At 39.3% G+C, this 22,745-nt stretch overlaps 2 protein-coding genes across 3 annotated transcripts in view; one reads left to right on the forward strand and one right to left on the reverse strand.

Annotated features, from left to right (window-relative positions):
• The window catches only part of LOC105387819 (calcium uniporter protein, mitochondrial), a 120,186-nt gene that overhangs the window by 20,560 nt on the left and 76,881 nt on the right, over nt 1-22,745 (reverse strand). The window contains exon 3 of one of the 2 annotated variants that reach the window (XM_048629024.1): nt 1,296-1,346. The exons of the other annotated variant lie outside the window; for it this stretch is intronic. Coding sequence (XP_048484981.1) covers nt 1,296-1,346 — 51 coding nt within the window. The remainder of the gene's footprint in view (nt 1-1,295; nt 1,347-22,745) is intronic. 2 annotated transcript variants of the gene reach the window in all.
• The window catches only part of LOC105387825 (protein javelin), an 89,207-nt gene continuing 72,925 nt past the window's right edge, over nt 6,464-22,745 (forward strand). Inside the window, exon 1 of the mRNA XM_011558611.3 lies at nt 6,464-6,626. Within this exon, the coding sequence (XP_011556913.3) occupies nt 6,535-6,626 (92 nt within the window). The 5' untranslated portion in view covers nt 6,464-6,534. The remainder of the gene's footprint in view (nt 6,627-22,745) is intronic.

Below are 22,745 nucleotides of genomic sequence, written 5' to 3' on the forward strand. Positions count from 1 at the left end.
GTCAGCCATTGGTAGGTACAGCATGAGTTACCGATTTCAAATGGTTCTTTTCTGGACGCTTCCGTGCTTCGGAAGGGACGTTAAGCCGTGGGTCCCGGTTGCTCCTTCGGCACCAGTCGTTAAGCCTAGTCAGAGGCCGCCCGAAGGGGCGGCTTGAAAGCATCTGACCGTCGGGTTGCCCACTTACTCGACAACTTCAGTGCATTGTACTCATTCAAAAACGGCGATACGGCTCGCGACCTATCACGTGAGTATAAATTTACAGGGAAAAGCGGGTGACTTCGTTTATTAATCATTCCTAATTAAATTTAACTATACCTAATTAATTTGAAATTAGTATTTCTAATCCATGTTCTCGAATTCATCGATAACACTTATCGATAATTGTTACATCCATTGGCAAGAAAAATGAAGACACTCTGTTCATTATTAAATGTCACTTCACGTAACCCTTATTGCTGGGAATTAAAACTCATAATGATATGTCCCATGAGACATAATCATGGTAAACGGTAAAATTTCCCCCCGCAAAAATTGGCAGACTTTTTTGTATCAAGAAAGATCGCTATGACGCTTCCCGAGGGTACACCCGAGTCCGCGTTGTTCTATGGCATATTATATATTACTATCTGTTCCCGCGAACTTCGCTTCGCCTTAGCCTATGTTCTTTCTCAGGGTCTAGCTAGACCATATGTATACCAAATTTCATTCAAATCCGTTCAGTAGTTTTGGTGTGAAAGAGACAGACAGACAGACGCAGTTACTTTCGCATTTAATATTAGTTAGGATGTACTTTCATATTTCCACAATCAAAAAGCACTTGCAAAACTTTACTTTTAAATGAATTGAATCTTATGTTATGAATAGGTAATTTGGTAATGTTATTAATTATCAGACGCAAACTTATTTAAAAACCGTTTTTATGAATGTAGATATTTGAAGCACTACGTAAATTATGTATGTCACACACACACACAACACATTAGTAAAAAATGAAAACACACATATACTCAAGGCATCTCTGACCCAAATATCTGTCTCAGCCAAACTAGCGATAAGATCTATACAAGAGCAGCAAACAGGCAAACGTAGCGTGGGAGACCGTCTAGCTCACTGGACCGACAACCATACGCGTATATAACCATAACCATATCTTGTAGTGGTTAGATGAGCAAATTTTATGGCTCTCATTGGCAGAGACTAATTTCAAACAGGGCGATTATTCGCTGATGATGCAGAGGTGTCAAAGGAACAACAAACAGATGCAGCATGCCATATTTTTTTTATAAACCGACCTCCTTCTTTGGCTACTTCAGTCGCGCGTTTGGCTACTGACTTCGTTTTACCTGAAATTAGTGATGGGGATTAACTTGAAGTAAACATATTACGCATAAATACATAATACATAGAATTCATATGAATTCTCCTCTGTTTATATCGGACGTAGCTGGTATCAGTCCTTATACCAGCTATTACATATTATATTATTTAGGCACATATTAAAAAAAAAAGCCTTAAGTAAATAAATAGGGATAAATTATACATAATGTCAGTAGAGTAGTATTCATTTATTTATAAGGTTTTAGGGAGGTTATTTACTATGACCTTCTTAAATAGAAGTCGTACAAAAATCGTGTCTAAAATGACGACCTCAGCAACCTTCTTTCAGCTTGCAATACAAATTTTGCAACACTCTAGTACTTTGTACTAAAAGCACATAAAATATAGCTCTCCATTTCTTTATAAAAGAAAAGCACCCACACAATTCTCCTTTAACAAAGAGCTGTGGAGTTTTCACATAACTACTCTATTGTGGTGAACAACTTAACCGACTATTAATACGTGTACGTAACAGTATTTCCGTTTTCAGCGGTGAATGGCGGTACAAATTACACGTATTAATATACGTATTATTTTATTCTTGTACATTTTAAGACCTACAGCATATACAACCGATAACCACCAATCAAAGGTTGGCTGGTAGTGCTTTTTTAGCAATAAGCCTTTGTGCGCAAATTAATAGCTATGTTTTTAAAATGCTTCCGTGTAATATTTGTTTTTTGTGTGCAATCAAGTGTATATAAATAAATAAGTATTGTACGACTGGCTCGAAGGCTCGAAGAGACAATTAATATTTTTCATGATATTCTTGGACTTTTTCAGTAACTTGCTTGCATGCGAGCTTAAAGTTTATCAAAAGTTCTTGGATATTTATAAAAAAATTGAATTAAGACTTTCACGATAAATTCAAATTCAAATTCAAATTCAAATTCAATTTTAGGAAGCTTAAGTAAATTAACGTTAATGTACCTATACATAATATGTTAATCCCACCTACTAATGTTATGAAGACCTTCGATTTCATAAAGAAAATATCGTAATAGTAAACAATCCTCTCAATATTCTTCTGAACAAAAAAGAATATCCAATTTATTTTGTCCTCATAAATATGGTTGTTTTTGTGAAGAGCAAATTCAGCAAAATATACTGTATTTATTTATTTAGGTAGGTACCATAATAATAAATACCAAAATAAAAAATCCTTTACCGTAAACGCAAATAAAATAGTTGTTAGTGCATAAATACTTTGGAAATTTTACCATGTCGATACTACTATCAGTTTTCCGATAATTTTAAGATTTTTTAATTTATTTAAGATTTTTTATACTTTACATTTCTGTCAGCACATTCATGACACATTCACACTTTCGAAGAACTTTCTTCGCCGCCTAATCTTAGGAAGCTTAGCATGGTTGAGATCGGCATGGTTGTAGGTAGGTAAGTAGAGTAGCGAACTATAGATAAACTCTAGTTCTGTTTGCAATTCAAATTAGATGCATGTGTAATTATGTAATGCACTTTAGGGTTCAACGTTCACTGTAAAAATCGATTACATGTTTTTTTTTTTTTTTTTTAATAAATGATTATCACTCCACAGACTTTATGTCCGTGCCTTTTGAAGAGTGGTAATTTTTATGAGATAGTTTTTAATTCTTTTATCTACTTTCTACTCGGTAAGGAAGTTTCATTTATATATATTCTATCTTTTATATATATATTGTTCTTTTTTTTTTTTCTTTTTTCTCTTTTTTTTTTTTCCATTGCTGGGGGAAAATCCACATGGACACCTGGGAAGAGGACCCAGGTAGTGTCGGGCGTTAACCGACTAAAAACCCCCAGCCGTGTATCTCATTATACAAGAAAACTTTTTTTATTTTTTTTTTTCCTTTTTTTTTAATTAATGGTTTTCAGAGTCACACTTACATTAGTAATGGCAACAAACTTAACAAGGACAGGGCCAATGCCAGCTGTCTTCGGAGAACTTGGCACCTGGACACCTGGCAATGGCTCGGCCCCTCAGTCGGTATAGGTCATGTTTTGCCTGATGTTAGTGTGTGACTCTGTTCTTAAAGATAACTTATTTTAATTGTTAGTTATGATATAATGATCAATAGGTTAGTTATACAAATTATTTTCCCAATTTGGCCTATATTTTGCGCTCTTAAGCAAAATTATATTTTATGTTTTATTCCGCCCCGTTTTGCCTTCTTAACATTTCCCCAGAAAGTGCAATGACCTCTTCGTCTCGATTCTTAACTGCCATTTTTAGATTGTACTCGAGGATGCGTTTCTTTGGCGCTGTTATTGCCGTTTTAGCGAGGTTGCCGATAGCGTCCTCGGTGTCATCCGCATAGTAGGTGCAGGCGGTGGTGTGCCTCGACAGCGCCACTACTGCGTGAGGTACGCTATCATGCAGCTTTATTTTATCTTTTGTTCTTATGATAATAACGGATTCGTACGTCAATCCCTGTGCTTCGTGTATGGTAAGGACGCGTGAGCCCATTCCTTCACCATACCCTTGGCTGGTCAAGGTCTCTTTTTCTTCCTGTGTGTGTACCCGGAACAGAGTGTTGGTTTGGGATTTGGGAATTACTGCGTCTGTTAACCTTTTCAGCTGCAGGGATTGGATGCGCGCTGTTGCTGCGTATATGCCTGAGTATACTTCCTTTAGGGCGTATGCAACATCCATGGGGTTTCTGTATGAGCACAACAGCTCCTGTTTGCTACCAGTGTTGGGCGATTGTACCTAAGCTCGAATAGGTTCTCTCTGTCGATATATGGTAGCTGATTGATGTCTCCGATCAGAGCAATATCACAGGCACGAGACAGGTGGGCGGCCATTACGATTGCCCCGAAATGGTTCATCAGGGCTTCGTCAATTATCAGGCGTTGGCATCCGACATGTTCTCTAAAGACGTTTACCAGGACTGATGCCATCGTACGCACCCTAGTTCTGACCATGTCACCAATACGATGCGCTAGCCTGTTTCTTATGTCGATGGCCGCCTCAGTTGTTGTTGTGATAATGGTGTCTTTGCTCACATCGAAGTTATTTATCACCCAGGTTGTCTTCCCACATCCAGGTACCCCGTTCACCCAAGTGATAGTGGGCATCGTCCAGTGATTCCAGTTGGCGTTGATGGTTTCCACTTTTGCTAGGATTTTATCCTCTAGCATAATCCTGATGCGATTCTAATCGATTACATGTTAGTGCTTATTTAACTCGCTGATAGCTACACGGTGTAAAAGTGCTCTATTGACCAACACTACAAAACGGTACACGAAATAAATCACCTAAGCGATGCTCGCACTACTAATTATAATTTTAACAGTAGTAGCTACCGTTCTTTGCGTCTATCCCTCTTGCTCTGGCCTCTAATCTCTCGTGTGTGAGGGAGATCGCGTCTTTGGACAACGGTCTGCGAGGTCCAGCCATGTGGAACTATATAGCGCTGGAGTTACGTCTTGCAGTCATTATCAGCATCTCAAAGATGGCTAGAAAATTGAGACGGATTATTCTGACGCGTCGGTATTTTCGCAACCGAGCGTTCTATGACATGTTTGTGAAAACTGAAATTCAGTAATTAGTCGAGAATAATTTTGTTGATAAAAACAACAACGCTCTCGTAGTGCATTTCGTAGTAGCATACGATTAGATTTTATACTGAAAGTAGATTATATTAGCCGCGCACACTCATTATTCGTCAATAATAGATGTACGAGTACTTTAATTAAATATTGTGCCTTAATGTATGTAATAGCATAAGTTGTTTTATTTGAATAAAGATTTATTCTCTTCTATTCTATTAAGAATCGACATTTATATTCTTAATAGAGAAAAAGAGCTTAAATTCATACCATTTTCTTTTCACGCTTCTGGGAAATCTATACGCATAAATTGTTTAAAATTCCAAACACAAAATTCACCGTAAACCTATTTTATGCGCCACCTATAACCGCAGGATTAGGTGTGAACAGCTGAACACCCACATCCGGTGAACTTTTCCCGCATCGGCGAAACCGGAAGTTGCCCATAGAGTTTAATCTGGGCGGGAAATACTGCTGCTCAACTGTCAACAACTACCTGGCCATTTATCTACAACTTGATCTAGGTTATTTACTTTTACCGGAATAAACAGTTAGTAAAAGAATCAAGTTTCGTCTACAAAGTTTTGATAAAAGGTAGACACATTCTTGGGTCTCCCGAGTGACATATCGACTGCACCTTATAAGTAAATAGGAAGTTATGGGACACCCTGTGGGCAGCCAGCTGACTGTCTAATACCCTCACCACGACAACCGTAGGCCAGCTCTAATGTTTACAACACTGTCCACACCAGAAACCGAACAACGTTACATAGAAATCAAATCCCTGAAACGAAAGGTCCATGTGAGCTGGACCAATGAACAGCACAGAGCAGTAATTACCCGGTGACAGTTGTCAGTGCAGTCAGGGGCGTGCCGGCCCGGCTTCCGGATCCGTATTCCGGACGTTTTCCAATGGGAAAGCCGCGGTAATGTGTAGAAACGAGAGCGAACCGACGCGCGCCCATCTGTAATTAGCCGCTTCATTGTGGAGAGATGGATGCAAGCTACAAGCGATTGGTGAAGCTTACTTGTTTTACTAACGATAGGTATTAGGAGATATATTTATAGATATTTTTTAATTTGAACTTTAATGTTATAGTCAACGATTTAAAAGCCACGTTAAGGCTATTTGAATGAAGGTAGCGTCAGAGTGACCGGTCACATGACAAAAGGACAGTGAGTGACGCTACGTTTGAAAATGGATTTCGGATTCGCTCTCGTCGGAAACGTACCTTAATCGATTGTACTTTATACGGATCACCATAGGTAGGTAACTACATGAAAAAAACAATTTACCTACATAATATTGAAATATACGTATACATGTCAGTGCAAAGACAAATGCCGATCCAACCACAACGCCCGCCGCCGCTTGCGCCTCGCGCCGCCCCAACTACAATACTTGGCGGGCTGCGCGTGCGCCGCTACGCTTCACATTTCCGCCGCCCGCCGCCCGCGCCGCCGGCGACACGCGACAAGACATGTGACAGTCACATGAGAGGTTACCCCTCCGAGGTGCGAGACCAGCTCTCCCGGTGGTTCCAGTGTGTGCGGCGGCTGCACAGGGGGTGTCGTGATTGTGTGAGTGAGGGGCATGGGGTAGCGATGGGCGCCAGCCACAGCGCGGAGGATGCGAACGCCTACGCCAGCGACCCGCCCGCCAGCGAACGACGGAAGGCCAATCAGAAGAGACGGAGGTATGTGACATAGATAAGTGTTCTACACAGAAGACAGGCAGTTCAGATTGCACCCTTACTACGGAGACTGAAGACTGTAGATTTATGTTAAAGTGTTAATTTATGACGAAGACTCAAACGTTAGTCTTGACGAGGATAGCGTATTCGGAGCCGTAAAAGGATACTTGTGAATTTAATCAAACCAAAAAGCGTGTAATCTTAAAGATTCAATCGACCATGTCTCATTTCCTTTGTGTGATCGGACTTATTGTTAGTCTGGGTTCAATGCCAAAGCCAAATTGGGAACATACTGCCTTTGGAAGCTCATTGTATTGTTTGTGTAAGTTTCAGGGTACGGTTAGTTGCATCTCGTTCCGTAATAGCTAAGCTCAGTTGAGAGTGTATAAATATAGACTTTGGAGTTCTGGAGATCTTACTTTGTAACTTTGAGTGCGTTATTTCGTTAGCTAATGAGCATAAGGTGTAACTCCAGTTGTTACTAAAAGAGTAAGATGTAGGTTGATGTTTCTGAGAAATTCAAGGGAGAAGAACAAGAGTTCAAATGTGTTTAGCACATTGTCTGGTGGAGATTGCTATAAGCAATAAGGTCGCCTCCTTGTACTGTTTTATTTTTTAAGTTTTGTTTTTTAGTATTTTTTGTTCTTGGTGCAAATAAAGTGAATTGTATTGTTTTGTATTGTACTCGTAAAGTTGCAATGAAGTAAATGGCAATAACTAACACCATTTTATTTTGAAAATACACTTCTTTACTTCCGATATGCTAGAGTCTGGACATTGGTCTTAAATGGTGGTTGACCTCCCTATAAGTCGAGGTTAATTTAATAAACCTATTACACACTTCTTCAATATCTTTTTGGGATAAGGCTGCCTATTTTATTATGCTCTAGTTATAAGAACTAATGCTAGCTTAGTTGTATTTATTTTCTATAAGCCATTCTCTACCATTACTACTACTATTTTATCTACATTAAGATTAAATATTCACATAAATATGAAATTATACCGTTACACGCATTGTAACTGCACTTACACATTCAAATGTATTTACCACTTTCTCAAAATTATTTATTCGCACTGTTTACATCCAAGCAAGTAGGAACATCGGCTAATAATATTCGAGAAAGGTCTGCGCAATTCAACCGTCGAATATTAAAACGAATTAGGCTGCTTCGTTAAATGTAAAAAATATAGGTATTATACACAAAAAGGTAAACTATGAGAGTTCTGGCAAAACTATTCACCGTCTCCTAAAATGTAGGTTTAAAAGTAGGTATTAATTGTTCAAAAATATAAAGGATTATACCGGATATATACCGGACTGTACTAGATTGGATATTATCTCTAAATTCTCCATTCACGGAACAACTTTGTTTCATCGTTATTGGGTAATTGGATAGAGCAATTACCCTGATGGTGAACTTCGCACTTGCACAAAGTTTAAAAACTATAATGGAGTTGCCTTTAAAAAGTAAGAAGTAGTCAATGGTTTATACTAATTATACTACTTACAGAACATATTATATAAATATATTGGGAGTAGGCACCTATGCATCATTGTCAAAGTTTATGGCAGCCATATAAAAGAAATATCTGGTAGGCACATTGAGTATGAATGGTCACCCGAGTCCGCGTTGTTCTATGGGTAGGTACCATAATAATACTCATGTATCCCGTGAAACAACTTCACTCAATAGATAGAAAGTAATCGTAAAATATCCTATATTAATACTGTTACATATTTTCGTTAAACGTAAGCTATAAAAAATATAGTTTTACGGACACGACACAAATAATGCAGAAAAGACATAAAATATAATAAATGTATAGGTATACCTATAATACAACTACAGTACTTACTAAACTACACACTAAAATATGTATTTCCGTACACACATTAGCATTCAACAATCCTTTAAATTGCGATGATAGGTATACCATCATTGTAGCTGGCTGGATGCTACTGTCTCTTACATACCTGAAACAAAAAAAATAACAGGATAAGCATACGTTATTAAAAAACTTCATACCACTATAAACAAACACCACTTTACCAAAAAGTTAATACAATAACCTTAAAGTTTGTGGTTGCTATCTAAAGAAATTTACATTTCCATAGCAGTCCGCAATACTAATCTAGTGTCAACATAAAATTATCCGTTCAGTAGTTATATGAAAATAACCAGAAAACACTGTGGCAATGAATGCTAAAGGCCTATTCAGACAAACGCTTTTTTATTGCCACTGGCAATATAGCACAAAATATCGGATGGGAAACCGCCGGGTACAATTGTACCTATAAAAGTTTTACCAAATCTAGAATACAGCTTCTGAATGAATATTGCGTATATGGTTGGTTGTATCGTAGGTATTTACTTCACTTTTAGTGTTTTGTTTACTATTAACCGAACCACTCATGGTAGTAATAACAGGACATAACAAGTAAGTATACTCGTAGGTATATCATCAACTATTTAACCCATAAGTCACTGTTCACAATATAAGTTATATTTAATGTGTGACATCAGTTACTTTGATTTACGCGTTCCGTTACAACGTGAACATTTGCTAACGTCTGGGCAATTTGCCACGAATTGGGGCATTCATTTTCATTATTGTTGTTTAGTATTATACTTACAAAAATATATTTGCAAAAACTCTATGTATCTGCAAGAAAATGGTTCTCAAAGCATTTTACGCAATGCTTTTAGGATTCCGTAACAATTTTAACCTTGTAAAATCACTTTGTTGTCCGTCTGAATATCTGTCTGTCAAGACCCTTTATCTCGCCAATTACAAGTGTAGGTATGTCTAGGTATTCATATAGCAGATTCGCAAATTGGTTTAGGGCCGACATCGTTGCTTAGTTTAATCCCGAGTCTGGTACTAGACGTAACATTGCTTGAAGGCTAAGCACTAATTGGTCGTACTGTTATTTAGGCTAAGACGATAAAATGTGTATTAAGATTTGTTTTTGGCTTCCTTTATTTTCCCTGCGGCGACGAAAGCTCGCGACCTTTTTATTTTCCTCTTAAAGCTTTGTTTTGGTGATTGTACTGACTAACAAGGAAGAATTTTCGTTTATTTTTGTAGTAGGTATTAGTTTAATCAATATTATATTTTTTAATCATACAAAAAAAATGTTTTATTTATATATTTATGAACACTTTATTGTACATTATAAAGTTACAATGAAAGAAAAGAAGAAGAACATTGAAATAAAACTAACAATGTACAAAGGCGGGCTTATTGCCAAAAATAAATTTATTCCTGCCAACCCTTGTTAGGTTGGGAGAAGAGGACATCAACGCTTTCAATAATTTTTACAGGCAATAATAACCTAACTTTTTGAAAGTAACAAACACATTATTTCAATTTAAATACCTAACTGTGTAATGTAATTCGCTCATATTTACATTAAATACGAATTATCTATGCTCTGAAAGCCCACACAAATATGGGTTGGCTTAGCTCGAAGTTTCAGGAACTAATATTAGGTTCTATGCAAACTTAACTAAGTACTTACCTAAGCTTGTTTGAGTATTATTCACTTTTGATTGACTTTCGCTTTTACTGACTGAAAAGACTCACCCCCTTATTCATAAAAAAGTTACTGGACGCTTTAGTTATTGGACTGTTTTGTCCCTCTCTTTCAAAGAACAAATTGTTCTCTGTCAGAGAGTGAAAAAAAAGTTCATTAGCTAAAGCGTCCAGTAACTTTTTTATGAATAAGGGGGTAACTTTGGAATAGATACGCTGTGTCTTGAGTTTTAGACAAAATCAATGATATGAAAGTTTTTTTAAACCAACAATATGCTGATGGTATTAATTAATATCCACAACCACAGACCGAAATATCTTGAATTAAGTTCGTAAAGGAACCGATAAGTTTACAAGAGTGAACTCAAAGAGAACTTTGTGCAACTATAATGGATGGCGGAGATCCTTCAAATTGCTACGAACTTACAAGTTATTTTGTTCAAGGGGTTCTGATACCATCTCAATATACCGGGTGTTACATTAAGGACAGTCTACATGTACCTATGTATTATAAGGTACCATTGACTTTGATTTGATTTTTTTTTTTGAAAAGATGGCTCAGGAGTTTCTTGCCTCCGTTCTTCTCCTTAGACAGAAAGAGCCCCCCCTTATCCGAACGGAGAGTAATTTGTAAAAATTGACGTTCATCAGAAAATTTTATATTTGTACGATGAATAAAAAATTTTGACTTTGACTTTGATTGGTATGATATAAACACATTAAACAATTATATCACAGACCTGCTTATATATACGCTTTCAAAACTGATTTATGCGCGACTGAAAACTAATTCATCACATTAAGAATTAAATTAGACCTATAAGGCGAAGAGAATAGTCTTTCATTTTATAATAGTTCGTAGTTTCAAGGAGTTAATTTAATTTACTAACTGAAACTTAAAGAAACGTAAGTTGAGTTTAAAAGTTTCATACCTCTACAAACCTAACGATACAACTCGAACTCTGTGCCAACTAGTAGTTACAGTACCGCAGTGCAAACATATTCTAGAACGTTCTATAAGGAAAACTTGGCCAGTGTTGAGTTTCATATATCCTGTTTCGGTTTTCGAATGAGTTTTCAATTTTATGTAGGTACACACGGCAACGTCAAATGGTCGGCAGGGCACACTAACGTAGTGTATGTGTGCACACTAACGTTGTCTATGTGTGCATAAACGCAGAAATCGGTTTACACACCAGTAACAAACCACACACACACACACACAACAGCACAAACGAGTTTGCGCGTAGGCAAACGCCCGCAGCTGTGACATAAAAATATCAACCGGTAGTGTTAGTGAAATAGTTATAAAATTGATGTGAAGCTAAATTTCACTACCTGTGTCTATACACTTCGTAGCTCATTGGTAGAATGTTAGACTAATGAAACATAGGTCGTGAGTTCGAGTCCACGGATGGTTATTTTTATTTAACTTCATTCAAATTTTGCGTTAATTTAAACGCTGTTGAGTATAAAATTAATATATTTGAAACTGACAAATGACTACAAGCTGCATAGCTGTCGACTATTTCTCTTCGCCAAAAATATATGATTCGTTCTTCATTTGAGAATTAAAACCATTCTACCCTCATACAATATGAATAAACGAAATTTGTTTTTAGTTTTAGTGACAATTCACCTCTGCGTCTGCAAAGTGATTCACTTTGTGATTTGTCAATTTAATTAATTACTCTTCGCAGTCAGTATGGAAAGTCACTCAACCATGTTCAAAAAGGCGGAGATAATCGTATTTATATGAACAAAACATTACAATTAGTGAAATCGCAAGACGTTTAACGGTAAGTAACATAGAATTGTAAATATTTTATTTGACTGTTAGAATATTTGTATTTGTATAAGCTAAGTATTTGTTTTTTTTGTTTGCAGAGGAGAACTGTTCAATTATGGGTTCACCGATACGCAGATTCGGGACATGTAGACAGTAGTCGTCTATACGGATGCATCACCACGCCATCGAGATATCGTAGCTGCACATAGCGCTGATCCGTTCTGCAGCACCCATTCTACGGCCACAACACATAATCTATCCCTACGAACCGTACGGGTTCACTTGCGTGCTGCTGGGTTGCGGTGTCGGAAGCCGACGAAGAAAATTGCTCTAACCGATCAGATCCGACGATGTCGAAACAGAGTGCGTTTTGCGACTGACTATTTTAAACTTTGATTGGTGCAACAATATGGTGATATTTAGTGATGAAAAGTCCTTTAAGTCAGACAAGGATGGACGTAAGACATTATGGCGAAAAAGTGGTGAAAATTATAATTATTGTGGTTAGCTCAGTAATTTTTATTTTTCCATTTGTATAAGATTTTAGTTATTTTGTTAAAGACTTATTATTATTTACAATGATGGGTAAGCCAATGTGTTAATGATGTTATTGTTACTGATGTTGGAATAAGTTATCTTATTTCTAGCTAATTAACATGTTGATTCATATAACTAATGACTTGCCTATTTACTTTAGTAAAACAGCCAGTCCATCCTTTTCTGATGTTTATTATGATTTAAAACTGCTATTTGAAAATTTTCCTTATTAATATAAACTACAACTATGTTTTAAAACGAAAAACAACAAAAACGTAACATCCTTAATGTTTATGTTACGGCAAGAATAAATTTGGTAATTTTAACAATTAATAACTTGTTTCATTTACTTTCTGTGTTGCTTTTATTCGTTTATACCACAATACTATTATTAACCATCTTAAAAAATAAATTAAATCTATAAAAAAAAAAACAAAAAAGAATATTGTAAGTTCAGTGGGATTTGAACCACCATACCTATTATTGTATTCTTGTATCATACCAACCGAGCCATTCAATCTATTACAATGCCTTGCAAAATTTTGCTTCATATCATAAAAACAATGAATCATTGTCACTGGCACAACTACATGCTTACAATATCCGTGTGTGGGTTGCCCAGAACTAAATAATTACGTCGACGTCGCCGACACACACATACACTACCTACGTTAGTGTGCCCTCTGCCCTGCCAACCATTTAACTTTGCCGTGTGTACCTACCACTCGCATACGCTGCAAAAGTTTTGATTTGGATTTGTTACATTTATATTTGTTATTGAAGCATTTCATATTCAATTAAATTTCTTCTACTTATAAAATATGAACATAAATAACTTATCGATAACTTTATTGTAGTAAATAAAATACGCTGTTCACTCAACCAGTTGATTTGCAAGACTGACTCATGTACTTTATGAAGCTACCCTACACTACACCTCCACCCTTAAATACTAACATAGTCTGAATACTAACAAACTTATATTACTTATACATATAAATTGTAACCAGGTACACTACTAACTAAACATATAACTTATATCCTACTTCTCATAATAACTAGTTGGAAGATTACAAACTTGCATTCGGTAGGTAGGTACCTAACTACTTCTTTCTCGACAAGGGCACAGGTGATGACTCATTTAGAGCTGTTTACATTGATAAAGTATGCTATACAAAATAAATAGTTTACTTATATTATAATATCTATATCGAGACAGACAGTGATTAGACCTTAATTATTAATAACAGAGCTGCTTACATTTAACTATTCTATACAAAATAAATCGTCTATATCTATACCGAGACGAACAGGAGGCCTACGGTCTCTTAATGGGTAACGACGTTCCACGGGCGCGGGAGCTTGGCTTTGCTGTGGTGCAGGCGCGGCCGGCGACCCCCGCCCCTCGCCCCCGCTCGCGCGCCGCGACCCCCCCGGCGGACCCGAGTCTGCGCTTACCCCCGGTGACTCACTTGGGAATATGAGCGGAGATACCACTGTATTGGCTAAGTAAGGTGATGCTGTATTGTCTGAGGGTTCTTCCTCTCCTACTGGCCTGATTTTTAATTGGTCTATATGTCTATGTATTACCGTTCCATCTACCAGTCTGACATTGTAGTCCGTAGTACCAAGCCTATCGACGACAACCCCGGGGCTCCAGCGCGTGCCCTGCGTGGCGCGGTAGTCGCGGCACCACACGGCCTGGCCCGGCGCCACGGCTCGCTGCCCGCCGCCCGCCGCCGCCAGCTGGCGCTGTTGTGCCGCTTGTACGTGCTGCTCCCTATCTGGCTTTAGCTTGTCAAGCCTGGTCCGTAATGTACGACCTTGCAACAGCTGAGCGGGACTTTCCCCAGTGGTACAGTGTTCTGTATTCCGATATAACAATAAAAATCTACATAAGGCAATTTCAGGGTCAACTTTTTCTAATAAAGCTTTCTTTATAACTTTTTTACAAGTACGTACGGCATTTTCGGCTAATCCGTTTGATGCCGGGTGATAAGGAGCCGAAAAGGTTTGCGTAATTCCGTTACTTGACAAAAAATCTTTGAATTCCATGCTGGTGAAGGGCGGGCCGTTGTCGCTTACCACCTGTTTTGGCAGGCCAAAAGTAGCAAAAATTTCTCTTAATTTAATTATAACTTGTTTTGCTGACGTCGAAACCATTTTAATTACTTCTATCCATTTTGTACAAGAGTCAACTAAGACTAGATAGGTGTGCCCTGCAATGGGTCCCATGAAGTCTAGATGCAGGCGGGTCCAGGGCCTGTCCGGCCACGGCCAGGCGCGCGGCGCGTGGGCCGGCGGCGCGTCGGCCACGGCGGCGCACACCGCACATCGCGCACACGTTTCTGCTATCGCTTCGTCTATCCCCGGCCACCAGACATAACTTCGACTAATTGCTTTTGTTTTTGTTACCCCCATGTGTGAGTCATGTAATTCTTTCAATACTTTAGAACGGCATTCTGATGGAATTATGACTCTGTGACCCCACATCAGACATCCTAATTCTATATAAATCTCGTTTTTCCGATTGAAAAATGGTTTTAATTCTTTTATTTCCGTTTCTTTTGGCCAACCGTCTTTTACATAACTAATTACCCGACTTAACAATGGGTCCCGTTGAGTAATTTTTTTAAGGTCATTATAATCTAATAATAGCGCATCGGAAGCAAAGTGTAAATAGGTCTGCTCCGGTTGTTCACCTAACTTGACGCTATCACTTTTGTGTGCCGAGATCATTCTCGATAAACAATCCGCCGTATTTTTATCTGTACTGACATATTCTATGTTAAAATCGTACGCTGATAACGTTAATGCCCATCTTTGTAACCTACTGGCAGTCATACTTGGAATACGCTTCCCGGGGCCGAAGATGCTCACAAGAGGCTTATGATCAGTTCTCAATGTGAAATGACGCCCATATAAATATTGATGTAATTTCGTAACTGCAAACACAATAGCTAACGCTTCCTTGTGTATTTGGCTATAATTGATTTCAGCGGGCGTGAGTGCGCCCGACACATAGACGACGGCTCGCTCGGCGCCGGCCGCGTCGCGCTGCGCCAGGACGACCCCCAGCCCGTGCGCACTCGCGTCGCACGTGACCACCGCCTCCTGCGAGGGGTCGTAGTGCGCTAACACACCTGTACTAGACAGAAGGTTTTTGATTGTTACGAACGCTTCCGTTTGTTTCCTGCCCCATATCCAAGAATTATTTTTCTTAAGTAACTCATATAGAGGAGCTAAGATAAAACTTAAATTCTTAATAAATTTCCCGTAGAAATTGACCATTCCCAAAAATGACCTAAGTTCATACAAATCCTTTGGGGCCCTCATTTCCAGGATCGACCTAACCTTCTCCGGGTCCACTCGAATACCATTTTTATCGATTATATATCCCAGGAACTTAATTTCATTCGTAAAGAATACGCACTTTTGTTTTTTTATCTTCAAACCGTAATCTCTAATGCGATCTAAAACTTTATACAATGTTTCGATGTGAGATTCTAATGTCGAACTTGCTATTAATATGTCGTCCAAGAATATCACTACATTAGGTATATCCTTAAATAAATTTATCATTAAGCGTTGAAATATTCCGGGACTAGATGCCAGACCATAGACCAAACGATTGTACTTAAATAACCCACGATGTGTATTAATAACTGTGTATTTTTGCGGATCGTTTAATTCAACTTGGTTATATGCTTGTGATAAATCAATCCGGCTGTACAGACTACTGCCATTTAGATTCGTGAATAGATCTTCTATTTTTGGCACAGGATATTTATCGACAGCTAAGTAAGGGTTAAGGGTCACCTTGTAATCCGCACATATTCTCAAGGAGCCATCCGGCTTGTTGGCTATCACCAGCGGGGTGGCCCAGTCCGACGACTCGACGGGTTCGATGACCCCGCTGGCCAGCATGGCGTCGAGCTCGGCGTCCACGCGCGCCCGCAGCGCGTACGGCAGCGGCCGCGCGCGGCAGAACACCGGCGTCGCGCCCGCCTTCACCACCAAGTGCGCCGCCCCGCCCGTGAAACGCCCTAGTCCACCTTCGAATAATTCATTATATCTGGAATGAATATCATTCACATGTTTATTTATGTTTGGTACAGTTGGAGAAGCGGACAAGTTATTTAAATTAAATTTAGGTATATCAACCATCAATTCTGTGAGCCACTGTCGTCCTAACAAAGATGTCGTTCCCTTATCTATAACATATAAATCTAGCGTTTTAGATAAGCCTTTATATGTGCATTTAACTTCCAGGTAACCTAATGGCCTAATTTTGGAGCCATCATAAAAGGTCAAACTAAGTACACATTCTCTTAGGGGTACTGAGGGGAAACATGCCTCATAGGTTTGTTTGCTAATACAAGATAAAGCAGAACCTGTATCTATCTCCATTTTCAACACAACATTATTTACCAAAATGTTTAAACTGACCGGCTGATAGTTCCTCAGTGACATTTGATACACGGGTTCGTCGTCCTCTTGCTCCGGGTCCTGGGCGCGGTCCTCCGCCGCCGCCGGGTCCTCGTCCCGCAGGTGGTGGGTGGGCTGGTGCCAGCGCCCCCCGCGCCGCTGCCCCGCGCCGCCGCCGCCCCGCGGGCCTCGCCAGGAGCCGCGGCCGCGCCACCCGCCCCTGCTGCCGCCTGCCACCGGTGGCTGTGCCGGCTCCGGCTGTCTTGCGCTGCCGCCCCGCGCCATGCTCGCGCCCGCGGCTGCCTCGTCGGGGCACATTCTCCTCAGGTGGCCGGTCCTCCGACACTTGCTGCACTCGAACAAGCGGAACCGACACTCAGCCCAGCGATGGCGCGCGTCTCCGCAGGCTGCACACCCCGCCGCCTGCACCCGGTGCACGTCAGCCGATGGCCGTTGCGCCGCCTCGACCGCGTGCGCATCTCTGTTGGCCGCCTCTATTGTGTTCGCTAGCTGCACTGCTTTCGAAAAACTTATACCGTCTTCCGCAAATAACCGTTGCCGTATAGTGTCACTATTTATCCCGCACACGAATTGATCCCGTAGATTATCGTCTAAAGTGGTACCGAAATCACAATTCATCGCCATTTTCTTTAAAACCGCCACATACGATGACACTGTTACGTCACACGCCTGCCGACACTGCCTAAATCTAAATCGTTCGGCTAAAATTGAAGGTTTAGGTTGCAGGTGATCACCGACGAGTTTAATTAATTCACTAAAACTCTTATCTTTCGGTTTATTCGGGCTGCACAAGTTCACCATTAGCTCGTAAGTCGCTTCACCCACACACGCGATTAATGTCGGCACTTTTAAAACCTCCTTCACGTCATTAACTACAAAGTACATTTCAATATTTTTTACCAAAATAAATAACACCTTTTACGAATGTAGAACCTAAAGAGCCCTTCTATAGACATAACTAAATATTCACGAGTTCACGCACCAAATGCAAAAGCACTTAAGAGGCCTCTTACCTAACATTATTTTCGTAGCGTTAAAATTATAATGAATTTCACAAAGCGATAAAAAATAGAAGCTGTGTAAAATTGCCAAAGTATTTTTGTTTACTTCAAAGTAATTATGATAATAAAATAAACAGTAAAAATCGGGAATCGCTTCAAATTATATAAAATATTCATTTTATAATCTACAATACACAATGCAGTAAAAAAAAATAAAAAAATCTACTAGAATATAAATGAAAAGCAATACCTAAGTTTAATTCAAATAACTTCTGGAAGCCTGATGGCGGCTGCGTAAACTTGAAGTCAACTTAAATTCATTTATTCAAACGTCGGTCGCGTCTGAAGTTTTTAGTACAAATATTTTCCATTTCTGCGAGTAAAAATGTTGCCGTCGTCGCATGTTTATGTGGTCAGCCTCGCAGCAGAGTAATTAACAATTTGTAGAGTTATTGCAGATTATTCAAACGTGACAAATGAAGTTCATTCATGGTCCTAATGGTTTAAGGTCACATTCACTATAAAAGTTGGCCTTTTAAGAAGCTCATTTTGCCTTAGAAGGCGTAATGAGAGGTAATTTATGTAGACACTCATACCCCTCAAAACCCAGTGCGAAATCTTTGCGGTGTGGCGCCACAAGGCGTCAAAAACATTGCTATTGCTACTACACTCAAGTAATACTACACTTGTGCTATTACAAACGTGCGAAACATTCGTATCAGACCTCTCAGTCGCACTTAGTTCACGTTCCTATACGTTGTAGTCAAAATGATTGCAAATTCGAATCATAAGGCGGGCGCACACACTCATCTAGAATACATAAACAATTGGAGCGCGCCCTAACTGTGCAGCTGCTCAGCTGAGAACGGTCCGTTATTATGGAAGTTTTTATTAATTCGACGGGCAATTATTGTGTAATATGATTCCACTGGGCGCCGCTTCCTACTGTTTTTGTTGTATGAGATTTATTTTATGGGCAGATGAATTATGAGTCAAATGAAAGTCATTTATTTTATTTAAATACTAGCTTCCCCCGCGAACTTAACGAAAGAAATAAAATATAGCATTTGTGGTTTAGTAGTAATAGTAGAGCCGAGTACAGAATAATTAGTTATAGTTCACAATCCGTAATTTGATAAGAATATGATAAAAAATTCATTTCAAAATACCCTAGGCCTAGGCTTGATGAACCAGGCATGCTGACATAAACCTTTCACATGCTCAGAAACAATATTATTGGGACTATTGGGAGCCACTTCATTTATTAAGCTATACTACTCTATGTAATCTCTGTTAAGCTCTAGTGGTCTACAATACCACTCTATTTGATATTTATACGAACCTATTGTGTGTGTTAGAGTATTGTTAATATACTTTCCTACGTTCAATTAAAACAGCGTATGTGTGTTACTCAAAAGATAATTTCGAAATGCATATTATTCCGTCCATTATACAAAGCTTTAGTTAGAAACTGTATCAAGTTTTAAGAGAGCCTCCGAGCGGTGTGAACAGAACGAAATGAAGGCTTTTAGCTAAACACAGAGGTACTGTAGTACCGCAGGTACAGTACACCTACTTATGGAGGCCTATTTGGAAATAAATAGTTTTCCTGCACCTCCTGTAGGTTGGCTGGTAGAAAATGCTCTTAGCATTAAGCCCACCTTGTACATGTATTTTTTTATATTTGTGCAATATCATCATCATTTAAAATCAAAGGGGACATTATTACTTTTGACTAGTTTTTCTTTTGGTTTTCAGCTGAATATTGTGGCGTTGTAGGTACTTCATTAGTAGCTATACCAACACTTTCGTATCATATAACTGATAAAATAAAATCAAAATAGTTTACTTGTGAGTCACAGGTTAGGTTAAGATGGATTACAATTCATTCATCATTTAAACATTTTCGGTTTGTTAGTTTGTTAAGTATATAGGTACATAATTAGCTGTGCTGTTCTTTTTTAGACTGTGTTTTTATTCCGAGTGTAGTTATTATTTAAACGTGAACTTCTTGGCACAGGGACCAAACTTCCTCTCCAACAGGGGAAGACATGCGGCATCATTCAGTACAAACTTTGTGCCAGTATGTAATCTCGTATGTAGATGACATAATAAGAGACAAGTTGTTTTTGAGTACTTTAAATAAAAAATACTCTTTATTCCAGCACACAAACAGAAACAGTATTACAAACATGAAAAGAAAATAAATAGCACAATCGATGGCCTAATTACTAAAAATAATCTCTTCCAGACAACCACATTTATAGGAAATAGAAAGAATGAAAATGGGTATCTTGTGAAAACAAGAGATATTTATAAAGTATATACCTACATGTAAATACCTACATATAATAATACATAAAAACCTACATAGTTAATAATAAATATATACCTAAATTCTATAATCCTGACCCCGAGAGGTATAAATGTATACACTGTTATTAAATTTAAAAATAATAATATATTTAACTACTGAACTGTTTTGTCACTTTGTCAAAGAACAAATTGTTTAAGGAATAGGTACTTTATAAAACTTTAAAGGAATAACAGGGATACTCCATAAAACTTTTAATATAGGTATTTTTAAACTATATATTATAATTTTTTTTCAATGTCCTACTCATAGCAATTATTATTATTACAATTATTATTATGTTGTGTCGTTACCATCTCGGGACCATAGGGTCCCGGACATTTGGAAGGCGTGCATGGGGCCGAAGCCAACATGTAGAGGCCCGTTTGACAACATTAATCTATATGAAATGTGACACCAACCGACGATTTTCCCTATGTAAACTATAGAAGTAAACCCAAGGAAAACCCCCGGTTAGTTCAGGACTATTGTAGGATATGGAGCAAACTAATACAGGGTTATGGATTGGGGTGCTAAATGGACTGAGTAACTGGGACTATGGAAGGACTATGGCCGCTGCCTGAACTATATGTTTCACATACGTATAAAAAGGCAGGGGGTGACTGAAGTATTTGCGGGTTAGCTTAGATAATAATAAATAATAGAAATATGTATTTGCTTGTTTGCCGCCATTTTATTAGTAGTCTGACAAGAGGTGACCATAGACTCCATAGAGGATGACCATAAACACATCATTCCTCCACCTTTAATTGTAAAACTAAAATATAACCTAAAAAACTTGTATACAAAAATATCATAGAAAATAATGTATAGAAAAACATGCACCTAATAAAATAACTAGCCACTTATTATGTCTCATCGTTATCACACATCTCCCCAAAGTCTCAACCCTAAAATCGCGAACAGTCGTGGACGTTCAGTCGCCTTATCGCGGCCAGTTATCCGCCGGGCGCGTCCACCGCGGCCGCAGCTGAGTCGCGCACCGCCTCGCGGCACACCGCCTGCTCCCTCCACGCACAGCGAGGGCCTCGGCCTCTGCTGCATACCGCCTGATGTTGATGACTGTGGAACTTTCCTTCTTAGTGATTCAGTGGCCTGGCGCGCCTGTCGCACTCGCCGTCGCCGCCTGCTGTTCCACATCCGAAGTCTAGGGAAAGAATGTTGGCCGATTTCTCTTCGGGTATCTTCGCCGGTAGCTGATCGCGCGCCGGTCTCGTGCCTGTCGCTCGGTCCCGCCGCGCCTGCCCCGGCCGTCCTCGAAGTTGCAGCGAACCGCGAGCCTATCGACTCGCATCTCTCGCCCACTGCTCCGCTTGCCATTTGAGACTTGCCCAAATACTGTATTAATTATTTCGCCCCCCGCCAAATAAACTTATTCACCTTTCACCCGTGGTGCTTAAATTTTATCCGTCCTCGTCGCCATTGAAGTATTTGCGGGTTAGCTTAGATAATAATAAATAATAGAAATATGTATTTGCTTTTTTGCCGCCATTTTATTAGTAGTCTGACAAGAGGTGACCATAGACTCCATAGAGGATGACCATAAACACATCAGTGACTCGCACACACAGTAAATGGACCCCCCAAAATAGTCGCTAGCACATTACAGTGACGTAGCAACAAGAGGGCAACATGGCATGAGGTGCTGAGGGTGGAGAGGTATACCAAGGCTCTCAGAGCAATCGCGGATGCCGGTCAAGACCCCTACAAGCACTTACTGGATATACTTCCTTCCTCCGAGCATTTCTGCTCTAGCGGTACACCACTCAAGCCAGCCAATGAAGGCAAGCAAGAGGTGGGAGATCCTGTTCCTCGTCAGTGTTCACTCTGGACAACCAATAAAGGCAAGCCAGAGATGAGGAACAGGGGTTCTCCCCGGCATCGGGTGGGTGGGGTCACTAATGCCCAACAGCTCGCCACAAGCTGCCCTGCCGCATTATTATTATTATTATTATTATTATAAAATAATTATAGTCAATGTGTGCCCACACAATGTACGGATTGTACAAATTATATTATTTGTTAACAAACAATAAAAGTCGTCACCTACCCATATCGAACACGCATCCGATTCACGATTTACGTGTCACTACATCAATTATAGAAAGCTACACCAATATACCAATACGTGAATCTCCGGCCCAGTATCTAGTGGTTGGATGAGGAAGGCCCAAGACAGAGTTGCCTATTGCTCCCTGTGGATGATTATTGGTTGCTGACCATTGCGGTCCGTCGGGTACCAATATAAAATTGATAATTGATATCAGCATTAAAAAAATGTTGAGACCTATGACACATGCAACGGTAAACACTCAATTACAGCCACTTGACGAAAAAACCACACGTGCGCCAGACTATTAACAAAACGGCGGTTTTCGCTGAATAGATTAATCTAGGCGGTCATAGTAAAGAATTTTAATGGATGTTGGTAT

Source organism: Plutella xylostella, chromosome 22, assembly GCF_932276165.1.
Source record: "Plutella xylostella chromosome 22, ilPluXylo3.1, whole genome shotgun sequence".
In the NCBI taxonomy this organism is placed as follows: domain Eukaryota; kingdom Metazoa; phylum Arthropoda; class Insecta; order Lepidoptera; family Plutellidae; genus Plutella; species Plutella xylostella.